General features: G+C 69.5%; 4 protein-coding genes across 10 annotated transcripts; 3 read left to right on the forward strand and 1 right to left on the reverse strand.

Moving 5' to 3' along the window:
• The first annotated feature begins 54 nt into the window (after nt 1–54).
• AP4M1 (adaptor related protein complex 4 subunit mu 1) lies at nt 55–3,909 on the forward strand. Of its 3 annotated transcripts, XM_052775050.1 has the most exons (16): nt 130–202; nt 590–654; nt 750–844; nt 921–1,027; nt 1,116–1,212; nt 1,586–1,696; nt 1,788–1,868; nt 1,942–2,004; nt 2,194–2,260; nt 2,352–2,405; nt 2,554–2,660; nt 2,734–2,825; nt 2,916–2,960; nt 3,030–3,080; nt 3,154–3,271; nt 3,529–3,909. In XM_052775050.1, the coding sequence occupies exons 2-16, from the start codon at nt 597–599 to the stop codon at nt 3,715–3,717; spliced, it is 1,335 nt and encodes a 444-aa protein (XP_052631010.1). In that variant the 5' UTR covers nt 130–202; nt 590–596; the 3' UTR covers nt 3,718–3,909. The 3 variants fall into 3 exon arrangements, with proteins under 3 accessions (XP_052631011.1, XP_052631010.1, XP_052631012.1); XM_052775051.1 differs by lacking the exon at nt 1,116–1,212 and having other exon boundaries at nt 55–202; XM_052775052.1 differs by lacking the exons at nt 130–202; nt 1,586–1,696 and having other exon boundaries at nt 480–654.
• STAG3 (stromal antigen 3) lies at nt 3,802–13,277 on the reverse strand. 4 transcript variants are annotated; one of them, XM_052775048.1, is made up of 33 exons: nt 12,999–13,277; nt 12,829–12,922; nt 12,633–12,749; nt 12,386–12,482; nt 12,204–12,280; nt 11,928–12,132; nt 11,702–11,853; nt 11,552–11,625; nt 11,260–11,383; nt 11,087–11,185; nt 10,939–11,018; nt 10,616–10,723; nt 9,710–9,809; nt 9,515–9,626; nt 8,954–9,057; nt 8,800–8,889; nt 8,629–8,718; nt 8,078–8,278; nt 7,612–7,682; nt 7,122–7,209; nt 6,971–7,051; nt 6,794–6,886; nt 6,544–6,724; nt 6,341–6,468; nt 6,161–6,262; nt 5,676–5,821; nt 5,466–5,594; nt 5,064–5,248; nt 4,538–4,688; nt 4,409–4,444; nt 4,225–4,309; nt 4,047–4,109; nt 3,828–3,941 (listed from the first exon to the last, which is right to left on the reverse strand). In XM_052775048.1, exons 1-33 carry the CDS (start codon nt 13,142–13,144, stop codon nt 3,933–3,935), a joined length of 3,618 nt encoding a protein of 1,205 aa, XP_052631008.1. In that variant the 5' UTR covers nt 13,145–13,277; the 3' UTR covers nt 3,828–3,932. The 4 variants fall into 4 exon arrangements, with proteins under 4 accessions (XP_052631004.1, XP_052631008.1, XP_052631006.1 ...); XM_052775044.1 differs by having other exon boundaries at nt 3,802–3,941; nt 6,161–6,468; XM_052775046.1 differs by having other exon boundaries at nt 4,409–4,441; nt 6,161–6,468.
• Nucleotides 13,278–14,326: 1,049 nt separating this feature from the next.
• On the forward strand, nt 14,327–18,473 carry GAL3ST4 (galactose-3-O-sulfotransferase 4). Of its 2 annotated transcripts, XM_052775074.1 has the most exons (4): nt 14,327–14,736; nt 15,898–16,011; nt 16,305–16,572; nt 17,037–18,473. In XM_052775074.1, the coding sequence occupies exons 2-4, from the start codon at nt 15,902–15,904 to the stop codon at nt 17,838–17,840; spliced, it is 1,182 nt and encodes a 393-aa protein (XP_052631034.1). In that variant the 5' UTR covers nt 14,327–14,736; nt 15,898–15,901; the 3' UTR covers nt 17,841–18,473. The 2 variants fall into 2 exon arrangements, with proteins under 2 accessions (XP_052631034.1, XP_052631033.1); XM_052775073.1 differs by lacking the exon at nt 14,327–14,736 and having other exon boundaries at nt 15,567–16,011.
• Nucleotides 18,474–18,654: 181 nt separating this feature from the next.
• TRAPPC14 (trafficking protein particle complex subunit 14) lies at nt 18,655–23,708 on the forward strand. The gene is made up of 11 exons (XM_052775063.1): nt 18,655–19,473; nt 19,753–19,848; nt 20,272–20,404; nt 20,482–20,568; nt 20,728–20,848; nt 21,053–21,200; nt 21,565–21,647; nt 21,915–22,078; nt 22,292–22,446; nt 22,527–22,720; nt 22,968–23,708. The coding sequence occupies exons 1-11, from the start codon at nt 19,069–19,071 to the stop codon at nt 23,119–23,121; spliced, it is 1,740 nt and encodes a 579-aa protein (XP_052631023.1). The 5' UTR covers nt 18,655–19,068; the 3' UTR covers nt 23,122–23,708.
• Nucleotides 23,709–23,884: the final 176 nt, after the last annotated feature.

Raw genomic sequence — 23,884 nt, forward strand, 5'->3', positions numbered from 1 at the left:
CAGTCCCAGCCCCGCCGCCGCTCCGGTTCCCGCCGCCGCAGCCAAAAGTGGCGCGAAAACCGCCACCACGTGACGGCCGGCGCCCAGTCCGGCGCGGGCCACGCCTTCGCTCCGCCGGCCAATGGCGACGCGCGGCGGTCCGGCCCGGGCCACGCTCCCTTCGGCGGTGTCATGTGACCGCCAGGCGCCAGGCGGGACGCAGGTTCGGGGGGACACGAAGGGGCCCTGGACACGCCCCTTCTTAAAGGGGCCGCGGCGGGGGGGGGGAGCCGGGGGAGTGCTGGAGTGGGCGCCTGGAGGGGGACGAGGATACGGGGGGAGCTTGGGGGGTGCCGAGGCCTGTGGGTGGGCGGGGGGATCTTGGGGTGTGGGGCCTGGGGGGCTCAGGGTGCTGGGGGGGGCACAGGGTGCTGGAGATTCAAGGGTCTGGGGGGGCACAGGTGCTGGGGGGCTCAGGGTGCTGGGGGCTTCGGGGCAGGGCCTGGTCGGGGGGTCTCGGGCAGGCGGCTTTGGGGTGCGCAGAGCTCGCGGGGGGGGGGGGGGTAGGGCCCTGGGGAGCCCACGCCAACCCCCAACCCCATCCCCCCAGACCGGCGATGCTGTCCCAGATCTTCATCCTCTCTTCCAAGGGCGACCGGCTCATCCACAAGGACTGTATCCTCCACCCCCTGCACCCCAGGGAGTCCCTCCGCTTGGGGGGCTCCCCAGGGCCCCCCTCATGTGTCCCCCGTTCTCCTTAACTCCCCCAGTCCGCGGGGAGACCTGCGGCACCAGTACGGACCTTGCCGACACCTTCTACCGCAGAATCACCTTGCTGCCGGGGGACCAGGCCCCTGTCTTCATGGTAAAGGGGATCCAGGGGTGGACAAGGGGGGTTCTGTGGGGGTCCCACGGGGGTCACGGCTCTGCCTCCCTCCCAGGCACACGAGGGCCGGCACTTTGTCCACGTGCGGCATGCAGGGCTCTACTTTGTGGCCACCACGACGGCGGATGCGTCGCCCTTCACTCTGGTGGAATTCCTCAACAGGTACAGGGTGGCCGGGGGTGGGGGGGGGTGGCGGGGAGTACCGTGGGGGGTGATGGGGACCCGTTGATGGCCGCGGGTCCTGCCGTAGGCTGGTGACGCTGCTGCGGGACTTCTGCGGGCCCCTCAGCGAGAAGAACATCAGCCTCAACTTCGCCCTCATCTACGAGCTGCTGGATGAGATGCTGGTGGGGACATTGCCAGGGGGTGCTGGGGACACATGGCGGGAGCTGGGGACATGCCTGCGGGTGCTGGGGACACCCTACGGGGGGGGGGGGGGGGTGAGAACACCTCGGTGTGGTGAGAACTCCCTGGAGGGAACAGGGGACACCCTGGGGGGGGCACTGGGGACACCTCATGGAGCTGGGGACACTCCTTGGAGTGGTGGGGACCCCTTTGGAGCTGGGGACAGCTCAGGGGGTGATGGGGAAACCCCAGAACACCCAGATGGAACACCCCAGAGGGAAGAGGACAGCAGACGGTTCCGGGGGGGGGCAGAGGTTGCCCCAAGGGCCACAGGGGACAGCTGTGGGGGGTGACGACCCCCCCCGGCTCCCCCAGGACTACGGCTATGTCCAGACAACGGCACCCGAGGTGCTGCGCAACTTCATGCATATGGAGCCCGTGGCCACCAAACCCTTCAGCCTCCTCGACCTGGGCTCCATTGGGCTGGTGAGGACCCAGGGACACCTCAAATCCCCCCCCTGCCCCCCCAGCCCGGCCAGGGTGCCCAAACCCTGTCGTCCCCCCTATGTCATTGCAGTTTGGCGCTGAGACGCAGCAGAGCAGGGTAGCCCCCAGCTCGGCCGCCAGCCGCCCCGTGCTGCCACCCCGGGGGGAGCAGGTAGGACCCTCCCAGTGTCCCCATGACCCCCTATTGTCCCCCTCCCAGCCTTGACCCCCCCCTCTGGCCGCAGGGCACCAGGAACGAGGTCTTCGTGGATGTGGTGGAGAGGCTGACAGTGGTCATCGCCGCCAACGTGAGTGGAGACAGGGATCCCCTGCCCCGTGCCCCCCCTGCCCCTCAGCGTGTCCCCAAAGCATTGCCCCATGTCCCCTGGGTGTTTTGGCTCTGCCCACTGCCCCCAGGCCACCCCACCCCGGGACCCCCTGAAGTCTCATCCACCCGCCCTGCCCATCCCAGCTCAGCCCACGTCCCCTTTCCCCAGGGGACACCCATGAAGGTGGACGTCCAGGGGGAAATCCGCCTCAAGTGCTACCTGCCCAGCTGCGTGGGTAAGGGGGGGGCAGGGGTTGGGGTACTGGGGATTCAGGGACAGCCAGGGCCATCCCCCAGGGTGACTCCACGCCGTCCCTGTCCCTGCAGAGATGCGCATCGGGCTGACGGAGGAGTTCTGCGTGGGCAAGTCAGAAGTGCGGGGTGAGCCCCCGCCCAGTCCCCCCCAAATACCCGCCTCTGCCCTCCAGCACACCCCTAACACCCCCAGCTGCCCCCCAGCACTTGCTTTTCCCCGCTACGCCCTGCTTTGACCCTCACCATGGCGTAGCACCCTTCTCTGCCCCCCCAGGCTATGGCACGGCTGTCCGGGTGGACGAATGCGCCTTCCACAGCTCTATCAAGCTGGACGAGTTTGAGAGCGGGAGGGTCCTGAAGGTGACCCCGAGCCAGGGGGAGGTGAGGAACACCAGGGGACACTGGGGATGTGGGGGGGGCTGTGGCAGCTCCCCCTGAGCCCTGTCTCCCGCAGCTCACGCTCATGCAGTACCAGCTGGCAGATGACATCCCTTCGCCTCTGCCCTTCCGCCTCTTCCCCACCGTGGACCAGGACCCCACCGGGAGGTGAGCAGGGGGGTGTGTGTGTGTGGGGGGGCATTACCCTGACCATCTCCGGGGTTGACCCCAATTCTGACCATCTTTGTTTCCCTGCAGGCTCCGGCTGTATCTGAAGCTCCGCTGTGACCTGCCCCCCAAGAGGTAGGTGCCCAGAGGGCCCGGGGGGCCGTGGCAGAGCCTGGCCCCTGAGCCCCTGATCTCAAATTCCAGCCAAGCCCTCAACGTCCGTCTGCAGCTGCCCGTGCCCAAGGGGGTGAGCAGGTGGGTGCTGGCATTTGGGGGGCTGGGGGCTGTCGCCCGCGTTGTCACCCCCTCACCACCCGTGCCCCCCCAGCCTGGCGCAGGAGCTGAGCAGCCCCGAGCAGACGGCCGAGCTGCAGCCCGGCACCAAGTCCATCCACTGGGACATCCCGCGCTGCCAGGGGGGGTCACAGCTCTCTGCACTCTTCAAGGTGAGGGCTGGGGGGGGGGGCCGAGGGGCGGCGGGGACCAGGCAGGGAGCTCCCCCAGGGCTTGGGGATGGGCAAGGACCTGTCCCCCCTGCTCCTTGGGGAGCCTTTGGGAACCTGTTGCTCTTGTGGGGGTGACCATGGGGCCTGGGACAGGCAGGGACCCGCATCCCCTTCAGGGGGGGCAGCTGTGGTGCCCAGGGAGAGGTGGGGAGCCGGTGTCCCATGCCATCCCCGGTGTCACCGCGCCCTCCCCGCAGCTGGAGGTGCCGGGGCTGAGTCGTGCATCGCTGCTGGAGCTGGGCCCGGCCAACCTGGCCTTTGAGCTGCCCGCACACACCTGCTCGGGGCTGCATGTCCGCTTCGTGCGGCTGCCGGGGCCGACCGGGCCCCCCCAGCGCTGGGTGCGCTACCTCACCCACAGCGACTCCTACGTGCTGCGCCTCTGAGCGGGGACCCCCCCGCCGAGACCTGCACCCTGCGGACCCCTGACACCGGGGACCTGGGCCCTGAAAGGGGAACCAGCACCTGACGCCAGCCGTCAACTGAGTATTTATTAACCATCTCCAAACAACAGGGCCCAGGGAGCCAGGCTCCCCCAGATTTGGGCTTGTAACAACAATAAACAGGCACCGAACTGCTCTGCGCCGCCGGGGTCCCTCGCTCAGACGTCCTGTGGGGAAAGGGGTCCTGTGAGACTCCCCCAAAATGGAGGGGAGGGCTCTCCCTTGGGGTCCCTCTTCCCCCGGCGACCCTGTGCGTTCCGCCCCTGGCTCACCTCGATGCCCAGGATGGTGGAGTCGAAGAGGTCCCGGAGCTGGTCCTCGGGGGCTAGCAGAGTCTGGGGTGGGGGGGGGGCAGGTTGGGGCTGGGTGGGCTGGGGGCACCCCAGGGTGCTGCCAGCCCCACCCCTGCAGGGGCAGATGGCTGGGGGGACCCTCGGGAGGTGGCCTCACCCTGTCCTGCTCTGGGGTGTCCTCCTCACTGCTCTCCTCTTCAATCATCATCTCCTCTTCCTCCTCCTCCACCATCAGGCTGAGCCTGGGGGAGAAGGGAGGGAAGTGGAGGGTGGAAGACCCCCAGCAAGACTCTCCCCTCACAGCCCTGGTGCCCACCCCGTGCGTCCCTGCCCTCGCTCACCGGTTCACCCCACTGCGCCGGTGGGACAGGGAGCTGCTGCAGGAGGAGGATAGGGAATCAGGAGGGGTCCTGGGTGGGAGGTGCCCAGTTTGGGGGTGGGGTGGGCTCACCCCCAGCCCAGCCACTCACCTCTGCAGGAGGCCGGGGTCGGAGCCGGGGTCCCGTGCTGGTGGCCGGGTCAGCGGGGGCCGGGGGCCACCCCGCAGCACGGTGGAGGTCAGGGCTGGGCTGGGGAGGCGGCTGCTCAGCCACGGGCTGGAGTCGGGGTGCTCCGAAGGCGCTGCAGGAGGGGGCTGAGCACTGGGACCACCACCCCATCCCCAGACCCTATCCCTGAGCTGTGTCCCCGTCCCCATACCCTGTCCCCTTCCTTGAGCCCTGTCCTTGTCCCCACACGAGGACAGTCCGGCTCTGGCAGAGGTGACAGCACTGACATGAACCCCCCCCCAACCCGCCATCTCTCAGCTTCCTGCCCCACAGTGACCCTCGCTCTGTACTGGGGAGCCTCAAGCATCCCAGCCTCTGGCCAGAGTCCCCGCAGCGAGGGACAGAGCAGGGCAAGCTCCCCCCCAGCCCTGCACAGCCCAGTCGGGGTGCTGGGGGTGGCGTGGCCCCCAGCGTGCGGGGTCCCCCCTGGGCTCAGCCCCCACCTCACCATCTATGCGGGGTCTCTTGGCAGCAGAGCCGGGTGGGGGGCGGGGGGCTGTGCTGCGGCTGTTCACCGAGCCCCCCTCCTCCTGCGGCTGCAGGGAGTTGCGGTAGGTGACAAGGGACGGCCATGGCACGTCCTGTGGTGCCAGCCACCGCTGCTCCTGGTACATCTTCTCCAGGTAGGCCAGGCTGTGCGGGGACGGGGGACATGGTGGGTGACATGGCACCAGGGACCTGCGGGGTGCTGGGGGACCCCACAAGGTGTTGGGGGATGCCACGTGGCCCCTGCAGACCCCACATCACCCCCAAGGACCCCAAATGGACCTTGAGGACCCCCCATGGCCCCTGAGGACCCAAATGGGACCCCACCAGCCCCCGGGGATCCCACACCCCCGCCCACACTCACAGCAGGGCCTTGTCGGGGCGCAGCAGCCGGGGTGAGAACTCACTCAGCACCTCAAGGAAGGGCAGGTTGAGGGGTGGCAGCCCCGGCCCCGGGCCCGGGGGCTCCTGGAAGGCGAACTGGATCCCCTCCCTGGCCAGGGCAGAAGGATGAGGGGGGAGGCTGAGCCCCAGCCTAGCCCCCCGGCCCCCCAGGCCCCCCAGCCCCTCGCACTTGTGCATGCTGAGGAGTGCCGGGCGGTTGCGGAGCTGCTGGAGGCTGAAGAGGAGGGAGAAGCGCCGTGCCAGATCCCGGATCTCCAGGAAAGCCTCGGCTGCCCGGATTTCGGGGCCCTGCTGCAGCAGCAGCTCTGTCATCAGCTGCTCGGGGGACACAGAAGGTCAGTGCAGGACCCCTTAGAGACACCCAGATGCACCTGGAGACTCCCCAGGCCCCCCTAGAGCCCCCCCCAGGAGCTTCCTGGATGCCACCCACCCCCCTAGAGTCTCCCAGACTCCCTCCCAGAGGCTCACGGACCCCCGGACCACTCCAGAGACACCCCCCCAAACCCCGTCCACATCTCCTGGAGCCTCGCAGACCTCCCTAGAGCAGCCCAAAGACCCCTAGACTCCCCTGGAGACCCGCTGGATTCCCCAGAGACCCTCAGAGCCTCCTGGGCAACCCCGGGGATCCCCAGAGCCCCCCAGCCAATGCTGTACCTGCTGTAAGCTGAGCAGCAGGGTGCGAGCCCACTCCTGCCGGTCGATCTGCCGGGTGCAGTTCAGTGTCTCTTTGATGATGTCCCCATAGTCGCTGTAAAACTGGGGAGGAGGCGACAGGGCCTGATGTCCCCAAGCCGTTGCGGGGCCAGCAGGACAGGCCTCCTGTGTGCCCCCTACCTTGGCGTAGTGCTTGAAGACGTCGGAGGCAGCGCTGAGCTCCAGCACGTCATAGATGATGAGTTTGCAGAAGCCGGCCAGGAGCACCCGGCGCTGGTGCAGCTCCTCGATGTGGTTCTCGCTGTCCTCTGCGGAGACAGGAGGGGACAGTGGGGGGACAGGCATCCCAGGGGACACCTCTGGGATGCGCGGAGGGGACGTACCCATAGCCGAGAGCTCCTCATGGCTGCAGGCGTGGTGGAAGACGTGGTCCATCAGGAAGGCGGCCAGCTGGGACTGCAGCCCTGCGTCAGGCAGCAGCACCAGGGGGGCCAGCGCCTCCCGCCCATCCCGCGGCAGCTGGGGCCCGAACACCAGCAGCAGGTCGCTGAGCACCATGAAGGCCTGAGGACACAAGGACGGGCTCAGCACCAGGCCCGACACCCCCTCCACATCCTCCCAGCTCCTGCGTACCTGCTCCCGGACGCCAGCGTCCACATCAGACAGGCAGCTCTGGCACAGCGAGCAGAAGGAGGTGACTCTGGTCTTCAGGCTCTGCAGCTGCTCCTGGGCAGGGGGATGCGGTCACCTTTAGGGACACAGGGGCTGCCCCAAGTTGTCCTTGCGGCCGTCCTGGTGCCATCCGCTCACCTGGGGCACATCAGTGCTGGGCAGGTGTGAGAGCTCCCAGAGGATGTGGAAGTGGAGGCAGGTGATGGCAGGGACAAGGACCTGCGGGGCAGATGCGGGCAAGGGATGGCCGCGGTGCTGAGGAGCCCCGCCACGTCCCCAGGGCGGGTACCTGCGGCGGCACCTCGCCCGTGTCCAAGGCGCGCTGCAGGAGCTGGGTGCAGGGCTCGAAGAGCTGCCAGGGCGTCAGGTCGTGGGCGCTGCAGGGACAGAGTGGCATCAGCAGGGCGAGGGGAGATGTGGGGCAGGAGGCAGGATGCTGGGGGACACAGACACGGGGAGCAGATGGGGCAAGGGACAGGACACTGGGAGACAGGGAGATGTGGGGCAGGGGACAGGACACTGGGGGACACAGACATGGGGAGCAGATGGGGCAGGGGACACAGAGGGCCAGGGACAAGACACCAGGACATGGGATGCCACTGCACAGGGACATGGAGAGCACACGGGGCAGGAGAGAGGGTGCCAGGGACACACAGGGCAGTGGGACAGGATGCCACAGGAGAGGGCACAGGGGAGGCACGTGGAGGGGGACGAGGACACCGGGGGACCCCTGGGGACGCAGGCGGAGCAGTGGTGTGGCCCCACGGCTCCCCACTCACTTGAACAGGATGGAGATCCTCTTCAGTGTGGCCGCCATGCTGTACACTTCCTCCTCGTCCAGGGACGAGGCCTGGGCAGGGCCCGGGGTTGGGGACACCCCGCACAGGGTTAGGGATGCTCCACATGGAGTTAGGGACCCACGCCAGGCTGGGGACACCCTGCTCGCCATGGTCCCTTGCCAGCTCCCCAACCAGCACCTCCCAGACCAGCTCTTCCCCACTGATGCCCCGTCCCTGCCCGCGCCACCGCTGTCCCTACAGGTCCTGGTCCCTCTCCTGTCCCCAGCCCTGTCCTGGCTCCGGGTCCCTGTCCCTAGCCCTATCCTGGAGTCTGAGTCCCTGTCCTGGAATGGCCCGAGCAACATCCCAGGCTTCAGGTCCACGTCCTGATCTTCAGGTCCCTCTTGTGACCCCAGCGGTCCCCAGCCCTGTCCCAGACTCAGGGTCCCTCTCCCATCCCCTCTACCTGAAGCAGCTCGGTGACCTCCTGGTGGAACTTGTCGGCCAGCTGGTCGGCAAGGCGGCTGCGCACCAGGTCCCCGCGGCCATGCAGGGCGAGCTCAGGGTCGCAGAGCGCGTGGAGTGCGCGGGACGCAGCCTCCAGCACTGCCTGCCCTGTGTGCTTCTCCACCACCTCCTGCAGCTGCCCCAGCACCAGCTCCAGGTGCTGCGGGGAGAGGGGGCTGTGGGAGGGACGGGGACACGCTGCCTCCCCAGGGACAAGGGTCAGGGGGCCTCCCATCGGGACAAGGGGACTTGCAGCCTCCTGCAGGGAGGTACGGCCCCCCCCGAGAGGATGAGGACAGCCGTGGGCCCCCCAGGGGGACAGAGACGGCCCCTTGATGGGGGGCACAGGCACACAGCCTCCCAGTGGGCACAGGGACACAGAGGATCCCGAAGGGGACACCTGGGGGACCCATCGGCATCCCGTCCCTGCAGCCCCATTTCCCAGGGGCAGAGTGGCTCTGCCCCAGCCCCAGGGGGCCGGATCCTGCCTGAGGGGCGAGGGAGCAGCACCTTCTCCAGCCGCCCAGTGCAGTATATGCTGAGATCGAAGCAGCGCAGCACCTCCAGGAGCGGAGCCGCCTTCTCAGCATCAGCTGAGAACTGGGGGGGGCAGTGGGAGAGGCGGGTCAGTGCCGACCCCCCCAGGTCCCCAGGGGTGGTGGGGAGCCCCGTCCCCCTCACCTTGGCCAGCAGCTGGGGCAGGGCTGGGACGAGGCAGTGGGTGAGCCGGATTCTCTCCTCCGCCTGTGCCTTGCGCTCCCGGGCTGAGGGCTGGGGGCAGAGAGGGGGCTCAGGGCGGCCCAGGGGGCCCCCGCCCCCTCCCCAGCCCCGTTACCTTCTTGGCCAGGCTGCGGCCCACTGGGGGCTGTCCCTCGGCCGCCTGGACCACGCTGGCTGCCAGGATCTCCACCAGTGCCTTCTCCTGCCGGTCTGCCAGGCCTGGTGGGGGGAATGAGGGGGCTGGGGTGCGGCCCGGCACCCCCTTTGATGTGCCAGGGGGTCCCAGGGCACCCCAACAAATCCCAGTATGTCCCCTGACCACCCACCAGTGCCCCAGCAATGTCACAGTACAACCCAGTAACATGCCAGCGTGTCCCCGTGTGTTCCAGCGATGCCCCAGCGCCTCCCCATCACATCCCAGCATCTCCTAACATCTCCCAGGGATGTCCCACAGCAAACCCCGTGTCTCCCAGTGATGTCCCACTATATCCTAGTGCATCCCAGCATCTCCCAGTGTGCCCCAGCAACATCTCTGTATACCTCAAGGGTGTCCTAGGATGTTCCAGTGTAGCCTACTTGGTCCCAGCGACACCCCAGCATATCCCAGTGTCTCCCAGTGACATCCCAGCATATCCCAGTGACTCCTCCGTGATGTCCCAGCATGGTAGTGCCATACCCTTGGTGGGTGACTCCTCCAGCAGCAAAGCGCTGATGGTCTCCCAGTCCCTCAGCCGGGGCCCAGCGCAGTCCCACAGGCTATCCACCAAGTAGGCTGCATGCTCGTGGAGCTGGGGACGGGGCACAGGGGACCATCACGGTGCGCAGGGTCCCCCCCCCCCCCCCCCCCCAGGCCCCCTGCAGCCGCTCTCACCTCGCTCTCAATGAAGAAGGCCAGAAGCAGCCGGAAGAAGGTCCTGTTGTCCCCATCGCGAGATGGCTCCCTGCCCGCCTCTCGCTGGGGGTCCAGCAGCCTGGGGATGTGCGCGCAGGGTCACACAGGGGTCCTGTGTGCCCACGCTGGGTGTGACGGGGGGCAGAGCCCCGGGGGGGACACAGACACAGGGACGCTGAGTACCTGAGCAGGACGTACAGGGGAGAGCGCCCCAAGGGACAGGGACATGGGGGTCCCACTTACCCCCTGCTCTGGGGACAGAGCCCCAGGGGACACAGACACGGGGGTCCCCCCGGCCCCCACCCTGGGGCGGCACCCGAACCCTGAGCCCCCGGGGACAGGGAGGACCCCGGCTGACGCCACGCACAGCTGCCGCCGCCCCAGATGTGCGGGGGAACGGGGCCGTGACAAGCCCAGACACCGCCACTGCCAAGAGCCGCCAAGGCCTGCGCCGAGATAAACACGGCGCCGCCGGCCTCCTCTCGGCAGAGCGCGCCAAGGCTGGCGCAAGAGCACGAGCGTGCGAGCAGGACGCGCGGCGGGGGCGCCGGGCAGCTGACCCAGCGCGTGCTGGGCTCGCGCTTGCCCTGCAGCCACCCCGGGGCCGGATACAGCTGCCTCAGGCCCCTTTCCCATTAACGACGGCACCAACGAGCCCGGGACGAAGGTAGCCTGTCGGCTGGCCTCCGCCGGCCGCCTGCCAGATGCTCCCCACGGCGGAGTGGGGAGGAAATTGAGCCTGACTCAGGGTTTGGCAGGCAGAAAATGCTCAGCTTTTTGTGGGGGCTGCAGCCGGGTGCCAGCAGCTCTGGTGCCGGGCAGGGGTGGGCTGGGGGCCAGTCCCCGGCATGGGACGGGCTCTGCCCGGCACTGGCCCTCATTCACCTGCGGTAGAGGAAAAGCCCGGCAGCAGAGGCCAGCGCGCGGCTGGATACGTAGACCACGGGGTAGACGCTCTGGCAGTCCTCCTCTGTCAGCACCTCCTCCGTGTTCCTGTGCACGCGGAATGGTGGGGGTGCCCGCTCCTCCTGTCCCCCAGCCCTGTGCCCCTGCCCCTGTTCTTGCTGTGGGGCCATGTCCCCAGGGCCCTGCATATGCAGCACCTGCACCCTGTCCCCCAGGTGCCCTCCAGCCCCATCGTCTGTCCCTGCTCTCACTGGAGGACCCTGTGCCCCCATGTCCCCCCTCAGCCCCGGCCCCGTGCTCACTCCAGCATCAGCGTCAGCAGCTTCACCACCTCCACAGCCACGTCCGGTTCCTTGTCGAGCACCATGGACACCATGCGGGTCTGGCGAGGGGGATGCAGTCAGTGACACCCTGCAGGCACCCAGGGGACCCCCGTGGGCCCCTGCTTACCTTGAAGCGGCTGGTGAAGAGCTCCATGTGGGCGGCCGTGTCCCGGTGGCAGTACAGCCCCTGCAGTGCCTTCACGCACTGCAGGCGCACCTCCCGCTGCTGTGGGGATGGGGGCTGTCAGCAGGACCCCTGGCCGGGCCCCATGGCCCCCAGCCCCCCAACCCTGGCCCCACCTTGTCATGCAGGGTCCAGCCAATATACTTGAGGTAGCCGTCGGTGAGGAAGGAAGCTGTGTAGCTCTTCATCCACGTCCCCAGCTCCTCCATGCAGATGGCCCGGATCTCGGGCACCACGTCTCTGCCATGCGCGGCACCGCCCGGGCTCACGCCATGGTCCCCAGCGGTGCCACGTACCCATCCGCACACGGCTCCCACCTGCCCTCCCAGCCCGGCCACGCCACGCTCCATGCCCCTTCTCCCCAGTCATGAGACCCCTGTCCGCTCCCGAGCTGGTGGGCCAGCCGACCTGTAGCGGTGCACGAAGATGCCCTTGAAGATGGCGTTCATCATGTTCTCAATCTCCTCCTGCTGCTCCTGGAGCTGGGGGGACGCAGCGGGGCTCAGAAGGGGCCCGGCCCCCGCTGTCGCTGCCCAGCCCCCTGCCGCCAATGCTCACCTCCCGGCGCTTCTCCAGCAGTGCCTCCAGCTTGTCGGTGGCCTGGCGGCCAGGCCCCTTGCTCCGCTCGGCCTCGTACTGCCGCTGGTTGTTCTCCTGGTGCAGGCTCACGCCCAGCGCCACGTTCACCAGCGCCGTCATCAGCTTCATGGCTGGGAGAGCAGCACAGTGGGAGCAGGGACCCCTGTGGGGAGCCCGTGGGGAGCCCCCCCGGGGAGCTGCCTACCTGCCAGGGTGCTGGTGTGGCGGAAAGCCCGCACCTGGGAGTCGGAGAGGCCGGTGAGCAGGGAGATGAGGGCGTCCATCAGGAACTCATCGTAGACAACACTGTACTGGCACCGCCGCACCACTGCTGCCACCAGCTCGCAGAAGGCGGCTCGGAAGCAGCGCCAGGGCTGGGTGCCCAGCGAGAGCGGATACTCGGCTGAATCCTGTGGGAGACAGGGGTGAGCAGGGCTGCCCGCCGGCCCCGCTGCCAGCACCCCCTGTGCCTGCCCAGCACCTCCTCGAACTTCTCCGTCAGCTGCTGGATGATCTCCGAGTTCTGCAGGTGCCTGAACATCTTCAGGGTCACCACGCCTGCCGGGGGAGCCAGGGGTGAAATGGGGGTCCCCAGCCTGGGGGGCGGGCCCCACCAGCAGCACAGAGGGGACAGAGCACCTGGTGGGGACCCCCCCCCCCCACCTCTGCAGCCACAGGAGCGGATGATAAAGTTGACGAGCTCCAGGAACCCCGTCTCACGGTCCTGCTTATAGGTCTCCAGCCAGTCGTCCACCACCGTCTGCAGGCACAGGACAGCTGGCATCAAACAGCAGCTGGCTGGGGACACCTGAGTCCCCTGCTCGAGGTGCATGTGGCCCCCCGTGTCCCTTCATCCCGTGCGCAAGCCGGCTGGGGCTCCCTGGGCTGCTGCGTGTAACCTGTGGGTTACCTCGACGGCGATCTTGGCCGACCTGACGGCCTCAAAGAGGGTGTTTTGCTCCGGGTTGCTCGCGGCCAGACTGCTCCCATCCCCACTGGGCTCCCTCCTCCGGGGACGCTTCAAGACCTGGCGGAAGGGGACACGGTGGAGGTTTGGAGCAGCCCTAGGGCGGGGGGCACGGCCAGAAGGGGAGGGCAGGACGTACGGGGCCGCGGCTCTGCCCCCGGCGGCGTCTCCGCTTGCGGCGCAGCCGCAGCGTGTCCTCGAAGTCGCTGCCAGAGTCACCGCTGCTGAGGTCTCTGTGGGGACGGTGGTGGTGGGGTGCAGCCAGGGGTCGGCCGGGCCCCCGCCCCCCCCGGCCCCCCCCCCACTCACGGGCTGTCGGGGGCTGGTGGCGATGGCGGGGAGCCGCTCCGTGCCCCGGCTGAGCCTGGCGCAGGGCTGGAGCCGGTGCCCAGCCCGGCGGAGGAGCCGGAGCTGGAGGAGGTGCCCTGGATGCGGGCCGCGCGCCGCGGGGGCATGGTGACGGCAGGGCCTGGGGGGCGGGGGGAGGCAGGTGGGGTCGGAGGGACCGGGATGGCGGGGGCACCCCCTCGGCCCTGACACCCCAGGGCTGGGGAGGGGCCCAAGCACCCACAAACACCCCCTGCCTGGGGCTGCTGAGGAGGGGGACGAGGACCCCGGGCCTACCCCGGGGCGGGGGACACGGGGGGACAAGGCCCCAACCGCTCCGGGTCACATCGGGGGGTGAGGCCCCCCCGAGGTCACGTGCCCGCCGCCGCTTTCCCCCCCCCCCCCCCGGTCCCGCCTCGCCTCGCGCTGCCGAACGACGTCAGGCCCAGCACGTGCCGGGCTGGGCAGCGCTCGGGGCTCACCGCGCAGCGGGCGCCGCAGCAGGCAGGGCGGCCCCGCCCCCTGCCGGCACGTGCGAGGGGCGTGGCCCGGGCGGCCCCCCCACCGCCCACGTGGGCGGGGCGGCCCGGGGTCCCTATAGCCCCGTGTCACCGGGGGTCCCTATAGCGTCCTATAACCAAGGAGTCCCCTATGTCCTGGGGATCCCCTACAGCCTTCTATGGCATTGGGGTGCCACGTGGCCCTGGTGTCCCTTATAGCCCGGGCTCCCCTATGGCACCTTGTATGTCCCCACAGGTCCCCACATTCTGGGGAAACCCCACAGGCCCTATAGCCACCTAACACTGGAGCCCCTCTGGTCTCACTTGGCCGTGGCACCTCCGAGACCCTGGGGATCCCCCAAAGCCCCGCACAGCCTGGGGGCTCCCCGTGGCCTCCCGTGGTCTGGGGTGCCCCCTGACCTGCTGCCCCAGCTCTGCCCCCCATGTGTCCCCCCACCCCCCCACTTGTCTGTGTGTCCTCCCTCCATCCCCCTGCCCGTCCTGTCCGTGTGTCCTCTCTCCATCCCTCTGTCCGTCCTACCCTTCCATCCTCTCCCTCCGCCCTGTCCCTGTGTGCCCCAGTGCCTTCTCTGCGACACCCAGTGCCGCCCCAGGCCCTGCAGCGCCCTCCCCCAGCCCCCCCCCCCCCCCCCAGCCTTCCCAGTGCTCCCAGTCTGCCCCAGCCCGGCAGCCCGGAGAGCAGGGGCAGCTCTTGGCCCCGGGCCATGCTCGGGAACGGCCCTCGGTGCCCCCGGGCTCTGTCCCGCTACGGGAGGGTGGGGCGAGGGCGCGGGGCGAGGGGCGAGGGGCCCGTCCCGCTCCCGGGGCCGGGGCCGGTCCCGGGGCGTCCCGCCGTATCCGGGCGGGGGCGCGGGGGCCGTTCCGGTACCGGGGGCCGTCCCGGTGCGGCGGGGCGGGGCGGGACGGGACAGCGGGAGACAAAGGAGAAAACTTCGCGGAGACCGAGAGAGCGGCCGGGACGCCGGGAGCCGCCGGGACACCGGGCCCCCCTGAGCCCCCGGCCCAGCGGACGAGACCCCCCCCGGACATCGGCTCCCCCGACAGCGGGACCGGGGCGGCCGTACTCCCCGCCCGGGACACCGGGGCGGCCGGCCCCCCCCCGTGCAGACCCCCGGGTCGCCCCTGAGCCCCCCCCCCCGGCCCCCCCCCCGGAGCGCAGCGGGATGCGGCGGGGCTGAGCGAGCGGCCCCGCGTCCGCGGTGAGTGCGGGGGGGCACCGGGACCGGGGGGGACACTGCGGGGGCCCGTAGGGCACGGAGGGTCGGGAGGCACCACCACACGGGGAGGCGGCATGGCAGGGAGCTGGGAGTCCGGGCGGCTGCGGGGGCCAGGGTGGGCACACGCGAGGGACGAGGGACACGGAGGGGACACGGGGCTGAGGGTCCATGGGGCATGAGGCGGGGGCACAGAACCTGAGGGGGAGCCCCTGGGGAGCAGCATCTGGGAAGCTACGGGGTCTGGGGGACACTGGGGACAGTGGGAGGAGGCGACCGTGAGGTCACGTAGGGGACAAGGGTCCTGGTAGGACTCGGGGTCTGGGGGGGGCAGGTGGCTGTGCAGGACATGAGGGCATAGGGGGCTGTAAGGGGATGGGGGGGTGGGGGACCCAGGGCTTAGGTCACCTAGGAGTCTGGGGACAGGGGGGAGTCAGTGGGACCCGGGAGACAAGGAGGTCCTGGAGACACGGGTCTGGGGGTCAGCCTGGGAGGCCAGGGGGGCCCTGGGGCAGGGTAAGTGGACAGGCAGCCCAGGGTTGTGGAGGGGAACGGGGGGGGGTACAGGGAGACATAGGGGGTGAGTGGGATGTGGGGTTTGGGGCCACAGGGGTCCCAGGGGAATGTGGGGTCCCAGAGCAAAGCAGGGGGGACAGGAGGGATGTTGGGATGTGGCTGGGGACACGGAGTGTCCCGGGGGGTACAGGGGGGACGTGGCATCTCGGGGACAGGGGCTGTGGGGGCGGATGATGTCTCCTGGAGGGGGACAGGGGGCTACAGGGGTTTCCTGGAGGTATGGGGAGAGTGGAGGTGCTGGAGTGGGACGGAGAGGCCTGGGGACACAGGGGGTTCCTGGGGCACAGGGAGGGATGGGGGTGGCAGAGGTCTCCCCAGGGCAGTGGCCAGTCCCTGTCCCCTTCCCGTAACGGCCCCAGCTGTCCCCGGGTGGGGCCGGGCTGGCCGGCGCCCAACGCCCCCGCAGACCCCCCCGGCGCAACGACGTGGCTCTGGGCGGTCCCGGGGCTCTGTCCCCCCTGGGCGGGATGTGGCTGGCTTGGGGCGAGCATGGGGACCCCGATGTGGCAGACCCCAGTGTCCCCCCAGGAAGGCGATGCTGGGGTCCCCTGAGCCGCCGTGTCCCCGCAGGAGGATGAAGCTGCCACCCGCCTGCTGCCGGCTCCAGACGCTGGGGGCCGCCCTGGGGGTCTGCGTCACCATCGGCTTCACGGTGCAGCTCCTGGGGGGGCCCTTCCAGCGCAGGTGAGACACCCCCCCCAGGCCCCTGGGCTCACCACACGCTGCACCCCCAAAATCCCCTGGGACCTCACCCAGGGCATGTCCCAGGTGGGGCGGGACGCCGGTCCCTGACCCTTCAGGCATCTCGTGGATGGATGGGATGGGGGTCCCAGGAGGGGTCCCTGTCCCCTTGGACAGCTGGGGCCAGGCAGGACAGGGGGTCCCCACCAGCACCCCCTGACCAGCACCCCACTGGGGCCAGGCAGGACAGGGGGTCCCCACCAGCACCCCCTGACCAGCACCCCACGTGTCCTCAGGGCCCCTGTGGCCCCTGCCGGCCGCCCCCCGGCGCCCTGCCAGCCCCGCACCCACCTGGTGTTCCTGAAGACCCACAAGACGGGGGGCAGCAGCGTGGTCAACCTGCTGCACCGCTTTGGGGAGGCGCGGGGACTGCGCTTCGCCCTGCCCCACCGCTACCAGTTCGGGTACCCCAGCCCCTTCCGGGCTGAGCGGGTCAAGGGGTACCGCCCGGGGGGTCCCCCCTTCGACATCATCTGCCACCACATGCGCTTCAACCTCACCGAGGTACCAGGGGCGCAGGGGGACAGCGGGGATGCGGCGGCTGTGGGGGGGAGATGGGGGGACGTGGGGGAGCCGGGCTGGGTTGGGGGATGTGGGATGGAGAGAGGTGGGGGACAGGGCTGGGGTGGGGATGGCTGGGGCTGGGGGCATCTGAGGGAGGTGGAGGACATCAGGGGGAGACGTAGGAGGTCTGGGGAGATTTGGAAAGAGAAACGCTGTCTGGCGGAGCCAGGGGATGCCCCAGGGAACACAGGACGTCTGGAGGAGATGGGGGACCCTCTCGTGAGGCAGACGATGTCTAGGGGCGAGGGGTTTCCTGGGGGAGATGGAGGAGGCCGGGGGGAGGTGGGAGGCGTCTGGGGGATCCGGGAGACAGCCAAGGGAGCAGGGGGACGTTGGGGGCAGGGGGGGCACAGCCAGCAGCCGCCCCGGTGGGGTGCCGAGCCGCCGCCGCGGTTCCCACCCAGGTGCAGAAGGTGATGCCCAACGACAGCTTCTACTTCTCCATCGTGCGGGACCCGGGCACGCTGGGCGAGTCGGCCTTCGCCTACTACCGGGCTGTGGCGCCGGCCTTCCGGCGGGCCCCCTCGCTGGCCGCCTTCCTGGCGGCCCCGGGGCGCTTCTACGAGGCCGGGGCGCGGGGCAACCACTACGCCCGCAACCTGCAGTGGTTTGACTTTGGGCTGCCGGCGGCAGAGGACGGGGCGGCGGTGGAGGCGGCGCTGGCGGGGCTGGAGCGGGCCTTCTCCCTGGTGCTGCTGGCCGAGCACTTCGATGAGTCGCTGGTGCTGCTGCGCGAGGCCCTGTGCTGGCCTGAGGAGGCCGTGGCCGCCTTCGCCCACAACGGCCGCCCCGCTGGGGACGGCCCCCGCGTCTCGCCTGCCCAGGCCGCCCGCCTGCGGGCCTGGAACAGCCTCGACTGGGCGCTCTACGCCCACCTCAACCGCTCCTTCTGGCGCCGGGCCGAGGCCTTCGGGGCCGCCCGCCTGCGGGAGGAGGTGGCCCGCCTGCGCCAGCGCCGCGCTGCCCTGGCACACCACTGTCTGCAGGGTGGCGGACCCCTGCCCGCCCGCGCCATCCCCGACGGCCGCCTCCGACCCTTCCAGCCCCCTGGCCGGGCTCAGATCCTGGGGTATGCCCTGCGGGCCGGGCTGCCCCCCACCGAGCGGGAGCGCTGCGCTCGCCTCGCCACTCCCGAGCTGCAGTACAAGGACATCCTCGACCGGCGGCAGTTTGGGGGGGGCAATGCATCTGTCCCGCCTGGGGGGTAGCGGGGGGGGGGGGGGGGCCCGGCAGCAGTACGCGGCCTGGGAACGGCACCGTGCCTTGGTTTACCTGGGCTGGGCAATGGGCCCCCTAACCCCGATGGGGATCAGGGGTCCCCCCATGGAACCACTTTGTGCCTCGGTTTAGCTGCTGTGGGTAATGCTGCCCCCCCTCCCTGCAGTCCGATGGGGATTGGGGTGTGTTGTCCGCCCCCCCCCCCCCCCCCCCCCCCGGTACAGCTCTGTGCCTTAGTTTACTTGGGCTGGTAATGGCCACCTCTAGCCCCGACGGGGATCGGGGTCCTCCCGCGGTACCACCCTGTGCCTCAGTTTACCAGGGCCAGGCAATGGCCCCCTGCCCCGGTGGGGATCAGGGTTCCCCCCCGCCACGGTACAGATCCGTGCCTCAGTTTACCAGGGCCGGGCAATGGCCACGACCCCGCCCCGGTGGGGATCAGGGTCCCCCCGCCACGGTACAGCTCCGTGCCTCAGTTTACCAGGGCCCGGTAACGGTCCCCCGGCGCGGGGGGGGGATCAGGGTCCCCCCGCCCCCTGGGGGAAGGGGCTGGCGCAGGCCCCGCCTCATCAAGGCTCGCTTTGTGGTAACTATGGCAATAAAGACTGGAATCAGACCGCTGACTGGGTGCTTCTGCTGCCAGTCAGTCGGCGGGCATGCCCCGCCCCCCCGGGGAGCTGGCGAGGAGCGGCAGGAGAGGAAGTTCCGCCCCTCCGGGTGGCGATTGGTGCCTGTGCGGAAGGTAGAGTATCGATGTGCTCGGCCCTCGGCTGCCCGACCCGACCAGGTCGCTCGGAGATCGGTCCCGCGCCCTGCGCGTGCCCCTCCCAGCCGCGCCCGGTCGCACCGGCAGCGCCGCGCGGACGCGGACCCGGACCCGGACCAGCTCCCGGGAGCTCCCGGCCCGGCCAGCTCCCGGCACCTGCCCCGGCGCGGCCCGGCTCCGGGAGACCCTCCGGGCACGTCCGACCCGGCCCGGCATCCCCACCCCCGACATCCCCCCCGCCGCCCCGGGCCCCTCGTCTCCGGGGTTTCCCCTGGCCCGGAACCCGCTGGTGCCCCGGCATCGCTCCCGGGACTCTTCCGCCCGACCCCCCCCCCCCCCCCCCCCCCCCCGCCCCGATCCCCGGGGTCCCGCCGGTCCCTGGGTCTGTCCCTCACCCCTAAGATCCCCCGGTTCCCCCGGTCCTTAACCCCTCGCCCCCGGGGCCGGTGGCCATGGAGTCGCAGTGCGATTACTTCATGTACTTCCCGGCGGTGCCGTTCGCGGCGCGGGAGCTGCTGTCGGGGGAACCGGGCCGGTACCGGGCGCTGCCCCGCCGCAACCACCTCTATCTGGGCGAGACCGTGCGGTTCCTCCTGGTGCTCCGCTGCCGCCCCGGCAGCGGCGGCGGCACTGGGCCGGGCCGGCCGCCCTGGGCCGAGCTGGCTGCCTCGCTGGCCGCCCTGGCCAGCGTCAGCCCCGGCGGCACAGAGGCCAGCGGGGACCGGGACGGGGACGGGGACCCGGATGGCACCGGGGACGGCACCGGCAGCGGGGCCTCGCCGGAGCCCACCGTCTTCCGGGACTGCCGGGCCCTGCTGACCCACAGCCAGGGCCCCCCAGGGCGCCCTGCCGCTGGGGTGGGTGATGGGGACCGGGGGTGGGGGATACGGGGGTAAGGGGGAGTCGGGAAGGGACAGGAGGACAAGGGAGGATTCGAGAGGGATGTGGGGGACAAGGCGATGTGGGAGCACGGGAGGGACCTGGGAACAAGAGGGATGTGGGGACAAAGGGAGACGTGGGGATGAGGGGCAGCGGGCAGACATCAGGACAAAGGCCAGGGGAGGACATGGCACAGGGGAGAACGAGGGGGATGGGGCTGAGGGCCATCGTGGCGCTGAGCCCTGCTGTGTCTCCAGATACCGGTGGAGGACCCCATCGTGTCCACGGACGAGGTCATCTTCCCTCTGACCATCTCCCTCGACAAGCTGCCGCCTGGCACCGTCAAGGCCAAGGTGAGGGGGACCTTGAGGACGGCGTGGGGACCTTGGGGATGGGAGGGGACCTCAGAGACAGCGTGGGGACCTCAAGGGCAGGAGGGGATGTTGGGGACAATATGCAGTCATCAGGGACAAGATCTTGGGGACAGTCTGGGACCACAGAGCTGGCACAGAGATCTAAGCCTGGTCCTCCTTTCTGGGTCCACCAAGGGCAAGGTAGAATTTGGGGACTGGAGGGGGCCTTGGTCTGGGGACCTTGGGGACAGCGTAGTGGCACGGGATGGGGAGCAGGATCCAGCCCTGCTTCCCCCCCCCCCGCCTCTGGGTCAATGAAAGCCACTTGGGTTAGGTGTGGGGGACAGGAGGAGCTGTGGGGACAGAGGGGGAGCTCGGGGCTGGACCTGTGCCAGCTGTGACCTGCGTCCCCGCTGTCCGCAGATTGTGGTGACAGTGTGGAAAAGGGACACGGAGCCGCCCGAGCTGCAGGAGGGCGGGGGGTACCTAAGCCTGCTGCAGACGCGGGCGCCTGCGCACGTCTTCCGCCAGGAGCAGGGGGCCTTCAAGGCACAGGGTAGGAGCGTCCCCGCATCCCCTCTCTCTCCCCGTATCCCCACGTCCCGTGTCCCCTGACCATCTGTGTCCCCATAGTGAGCACCCTGCTGACAGTGCTGCCCCCGCCTGTGGTGCGATGCCGCCAGCTCACCGTGTCCGGGAAGTACCTCACTGTGCTCAAAGGTGAGGGGGACAGGAGTCCCAAGGTGGCTGGAAAAGGGGTGGCATCTGTGGGGTGGCTGCGACAGAGCGGAGGATGTGGAGCCGGGGAGGATGTGACGTGGGCTGGTGGGGGCCACGACAGCGTTCCCTGTACTGTCCCCTGATGTCCCCATCCTCCAGTGCTCAACGGCTGGTCCCAGGAGGAGATCTCGCTGTGGGACGTGCAGATCCTGCCCAACTTCAATGCCAGTTACCTGCCCGTCATGCCCGACGGGTCCGTGCTGCTGGTCGATGATGTCTGGTGAGTGCCGAGCCGGGGGACCGTCCCTAGGGTGGAGGGCGTGGCGTGGCCGTGCTGCCTCCCAGACCCCATGGGGCCCCCCATTTTCCTCAGGATGCGACTGTGCCATGTCCCTGGCCCCACCCCAGGGAAGCACTGCCAGTCCTGGGCTGGCAGCGCGGGTCCCTGCGTGTCACTGAGCTGTCCCCGCACCCCGTCCTGCAGCCACCACTCAGGCGAGGTGCCTGTGGGTGCCTTCTGCCGCATGGCTGGTGCTGGCTCGGCCTGCCCCTGCGCCCTCAGCGCCCTCGAGGAGCACAACTTCCTCTTCCAGCTCCAGGCACCTGAGAGGCCCCCTGAGGACGCCAAAGAGGTGAGGGAACGCTGGGGGAACCCTAGGGCTGACTGCCCCGAGGCCAGGCATGAGGGGACGTTGGGGGACATCCTGGGCAGGGACCCTCCTAGTTGGGAGATGTCTGGGCCAGGATCAGGGGCCGCCGTCCCGGTTGGCGGCCTGAGGGATGCTGCCCTTGTCCAGGTGTCCTCCCCTGGGGGCAGTGGAGTCGACCCTGGCTGGGATGTGGGGCCACCGTCCCTGCTGTGGGGGACTATCCTTGTTGGACCCTGAGGTGTTTGTCTTTGCCAGGGAGCCAGGGGGACGTGGGGATGTTGGGGAGTGTTCTTGCTGGGGAGCGGTGGTGACAGGGACATCCCTGACCCATTGTCACTCCACCCAGGGCTTGGAGGTCCCACTGGTGGCCGTGATCCAGTGGTCAACGCCAAAACTGCCCTTCACCAGCAGCATCTACACACATTACCGGTAAGAACCACCCCGAGGGTCCTTGAGGTGCCCTGTCCCCAAGCAGGGAGGGACCTCCAGATCCTCCTGCCCCAAGGAGGGGGACGCAGAGATATCCCTACCCCTGCTTGTGCCATTAACCTCGTGTCTTGGGGCTGCCATGTGGCCATTTCCATGTCCCTGTCCCCACATCCTCAGGGCTCTGCGGGGCCGGCCCACGTTGCTAATTCCGCGTCCCTGTGGCTCGCAGTGGCCATCCCCATGTCAGTACACTCCTGCCATCCCCAGGCTGCCGAGCATCCGGCTGGAGCGGCCGCGCTTTGTGATGACGGCTGCCTGCGAGTCCCCAGTGCGGGCCCGGCAGCGCTTCACTGTCACCTACACGCTGCTCAACGACCTCCAGGACTTCCTGGCCGTGCGCCTCGTCTGGACACCTGAGACCGCCACGGCCGGTGGGGACAGAGGGGATGGGGCCTGGCAGGGGACTGAGGGGGCGGGGGGGGGGATCGGAGGGGCTGGCAGTGCCTCTGGGTGTAGCTAAGAGGGGGACAGATGGGGTGAGGGAAAGGGGGCAGCCAGGATGGGACAGTTGTAGCCAGGAGGTGCTGGAGGTGGCCGGGCGGGGGCCAGCGGTCCCGTCCCCGCCGCGCTGGTGGTCCCCGCAGGGAAGAAGCTGTCCGGGGAGGAGCGCCGGGCCACGCAGGCGGCGCTGGATGCCATCGTGTGCCACACGCCGCTCAACAACCTGGGCTACTCGCGCAAGGGCAGCGCCCTCACCATCCGTGTGGCTTTCCAGGCGCTGCGGGCTGGCCTCTTCGAGGTGAGATCGTCTGGCTGCGGGGCCCCTGGGGCCGCGGTGGGGCCTGGCCTGGTGTCACCGCATCCCCTGTCTGTCCCCAGATGTCGCAGCACATGAAGCTGAAGCTGCAGTTCACGGCCAGCGTGGCCAACCCGCCACCCGAGGCCCGGCCCGTGTCACGCAAGAGCAGCCCCAGCAGCCCGGCCGTGCGGGACCTGGTGGAGCGGCACCAGGCTGGGCTGGGCCGGTCCCAGTCCTTCTCCCACCAGCAGCCATCCCGCAGCCATCTCATGAGGTACGCGGGGACAGCGGGGACCTGGCAGAGGGACACATGGGATGGGCAGAGCACCTGGGGCATGCTTGGAAGGGACACCTGGAACAAGATGGGCACAGTGGTGGGATCAGAGCAGGGTTGGGGGGGCATGCAGAAGGGCCATGTGGTGGGGTGACAGGCAGGACAGGGCTGGGGCACACCTGGGACAGGGAGGACACCCAGGATAAGGGTGACCCGGGGCAGCCCCCATCACCTCCCCACGCCCCAGGTCAGGCAGCGTGATGGAGCGACGTGCCATCACCCCGCCGGTGGGGTCCCCCGTGGGGCGTCCCCTCTACCTGCCCTCCGAGAAGACAGTGCTGTCCCTGGACAAGATTGCCAAGCGGGAGTGCAAGGTGCTGGTTGTGGAGCCCGTCAAGTGATGGGGACCTGGGGGACAATGGGGATGGACAAATCCTGCTGCGTCCTGGAGACTGCACTCGAAGGGGACAAGCTTTGGGGGGGGGGGGGGGCGCAGAATGCAGGGGGCTGGGGCTCTGTCCCCGCACTCCCAGGCGATGAACCTGCTGCTTCACTGGGACTGGACTGGAACGTGCCATGGGGGTACCAATGGGGACAGGGGTCTGTCCCCAGCCTGGGGGTGACAATGCTCTGGGGATGGGGGTGGCACGGGGGAAGCGGGGGGGACGTCCTGCAGCTGGTCCCAGTGCTGTTTACACCCCTTCAGCTTCCTGCGTTGCCTTGAATTTGGCTGCTTGGGGTGGGAGGAGGGATGGGGGGAACAAGGGACCAGGACCTCTCCCTGGGGCCATGGGGGACACTGGGACCTGTCCTTGGGGCGCTGAGCCAAAGGCAGGTCCTGCACTGCCAACCCCCGTGCCCCGCTGGGGATGGGGATGTCTCTGTGCCTCCCACTATGGGTGGTATCTCCACTCCCTGTTATTTATTTGTCTCCGCACTGGCTGCCGTCCGTGTGTGTGCGCGCGTGCCAATAAAGCGCTGGCCTGGACATGGAGACAAGTCTGTCACCGGGGGATGCTGGGGTGACTTGAGGTGTTGCAGGGCGTGGGAGTGGGGGGAGCAGGAGCCCCCCAAAGGGCTCTGTGTGCCCCTCTCCTACGAGGGCTCCATCTCACCCTGTGCCCTGTCCTGAGTGGACCTGTATCCCCCCGCAAAGAAGCCAGA

Source organism: Harpia harpyja, chromosome 26, assembly GCF_026419915.1.
Source record: "Harpia harpyja isolate bHarHar1 chromosome 26, bHarHar1 primary haplotype, whole genome shotgun sequence".
Taxonomy (NCBI): Eukaryota; Metazoa; Chordata; class Aves; order Accipitriformes; family Accipitridae; genus Harpia; species Harpia harpyja.

Excerpts from the sequence above, each read along its gene's own strand:
- AP4M1 (XM_052775050.1), top strand. The coding sequence starts at position 597 with ATGCTGTCCCAGATCTTCATCCTCTCTTCCAAGGGCGACCGGCTCATC. Across the intron at positions 2,005-2,193 it reads CAGTGGTCATCGCCGCCAAC|GGGACACCCATGAAGGTGGA; the intron begins GTGAGTGGAGAC and ends CCCTTTCCCCAG. Across the intron at positions 2,406-2,553 it reads GGGCAAGTCAGAAGTGCGGG|GCTATGGCACGGCTGTCCGG; the intron begins GTGAGCCCCCGC and ends CTGCCCCCCCAG.
- STAG3 (XM_052775044.1), bottom strand. The coding sequence starts at position 13,144 with ATGCCCCCGCGGCGCGCGGCCCGCATCCAGGGCACCTCCTCCAGCTCC. Across the intron at positions 11,626-11,701 it reads TGCTGGAGAAGCGCCGGGAG|CTCCAGGAGCAGCAGGAGGA; the intron begins GTGAGCATTGGC and ends GCGTCCCCCCAG. Across the intron at positions 4,445-4,537 it reads GACCCCGGCCTCCTGCAGAG|CAGCTCCCTGTCCCACCGGC; the intron begins GTGAGTGGCTGG and ends CTCCTCCTGCAG.
- GAL3ST4 (XM_052775073.1), top strand. The coding sequence starts at position 15,863 with ATGCTGGGGTCCCCTGAGCCGCCGTGTCCCCGCAGGAGGATGAAGCTG. Across the intron at positions 16,012-16,304 it reads GGGGGGCCCTTCCAGCGCAG|GGCCCCTGTGGCCCCTGCCG; the intron begins GTGAGACACCCC and ends ACGTGTCCTCAG. Across the intron at positions 16,573-17,036 it reads TGCGCTTCAACCTCACCGAG|GTGCAGAAGGTGATGCCCAA; the intron begins GTACCAGGGGCG and ends GTTCCCACCCAG.
- TRAPPC14 (XM_052775063.1), top strand. The coding sequence starts at position 19,069 with ATGGAGTCGCAGTGCGATTACTTCATGTACTTCCCGGCGGTGCCGTTC. Across the intron at positions 19,474-19,752 it reads CAGGGCGCCCTGCCGCTGGG|ATACCGGTGGAGGACCCCAT; the intron begins GTGGGTGATGGG and ends CTGTGTCTCCAG. Across the intron at positions 22,447-22,526 it reads TGCGGGCTGGCCTCTTCGAG|ATGTCGCAGCACATGAAGCT; the intron begins GTGAGATCGTCT and ends GTCTGTCCCCAG.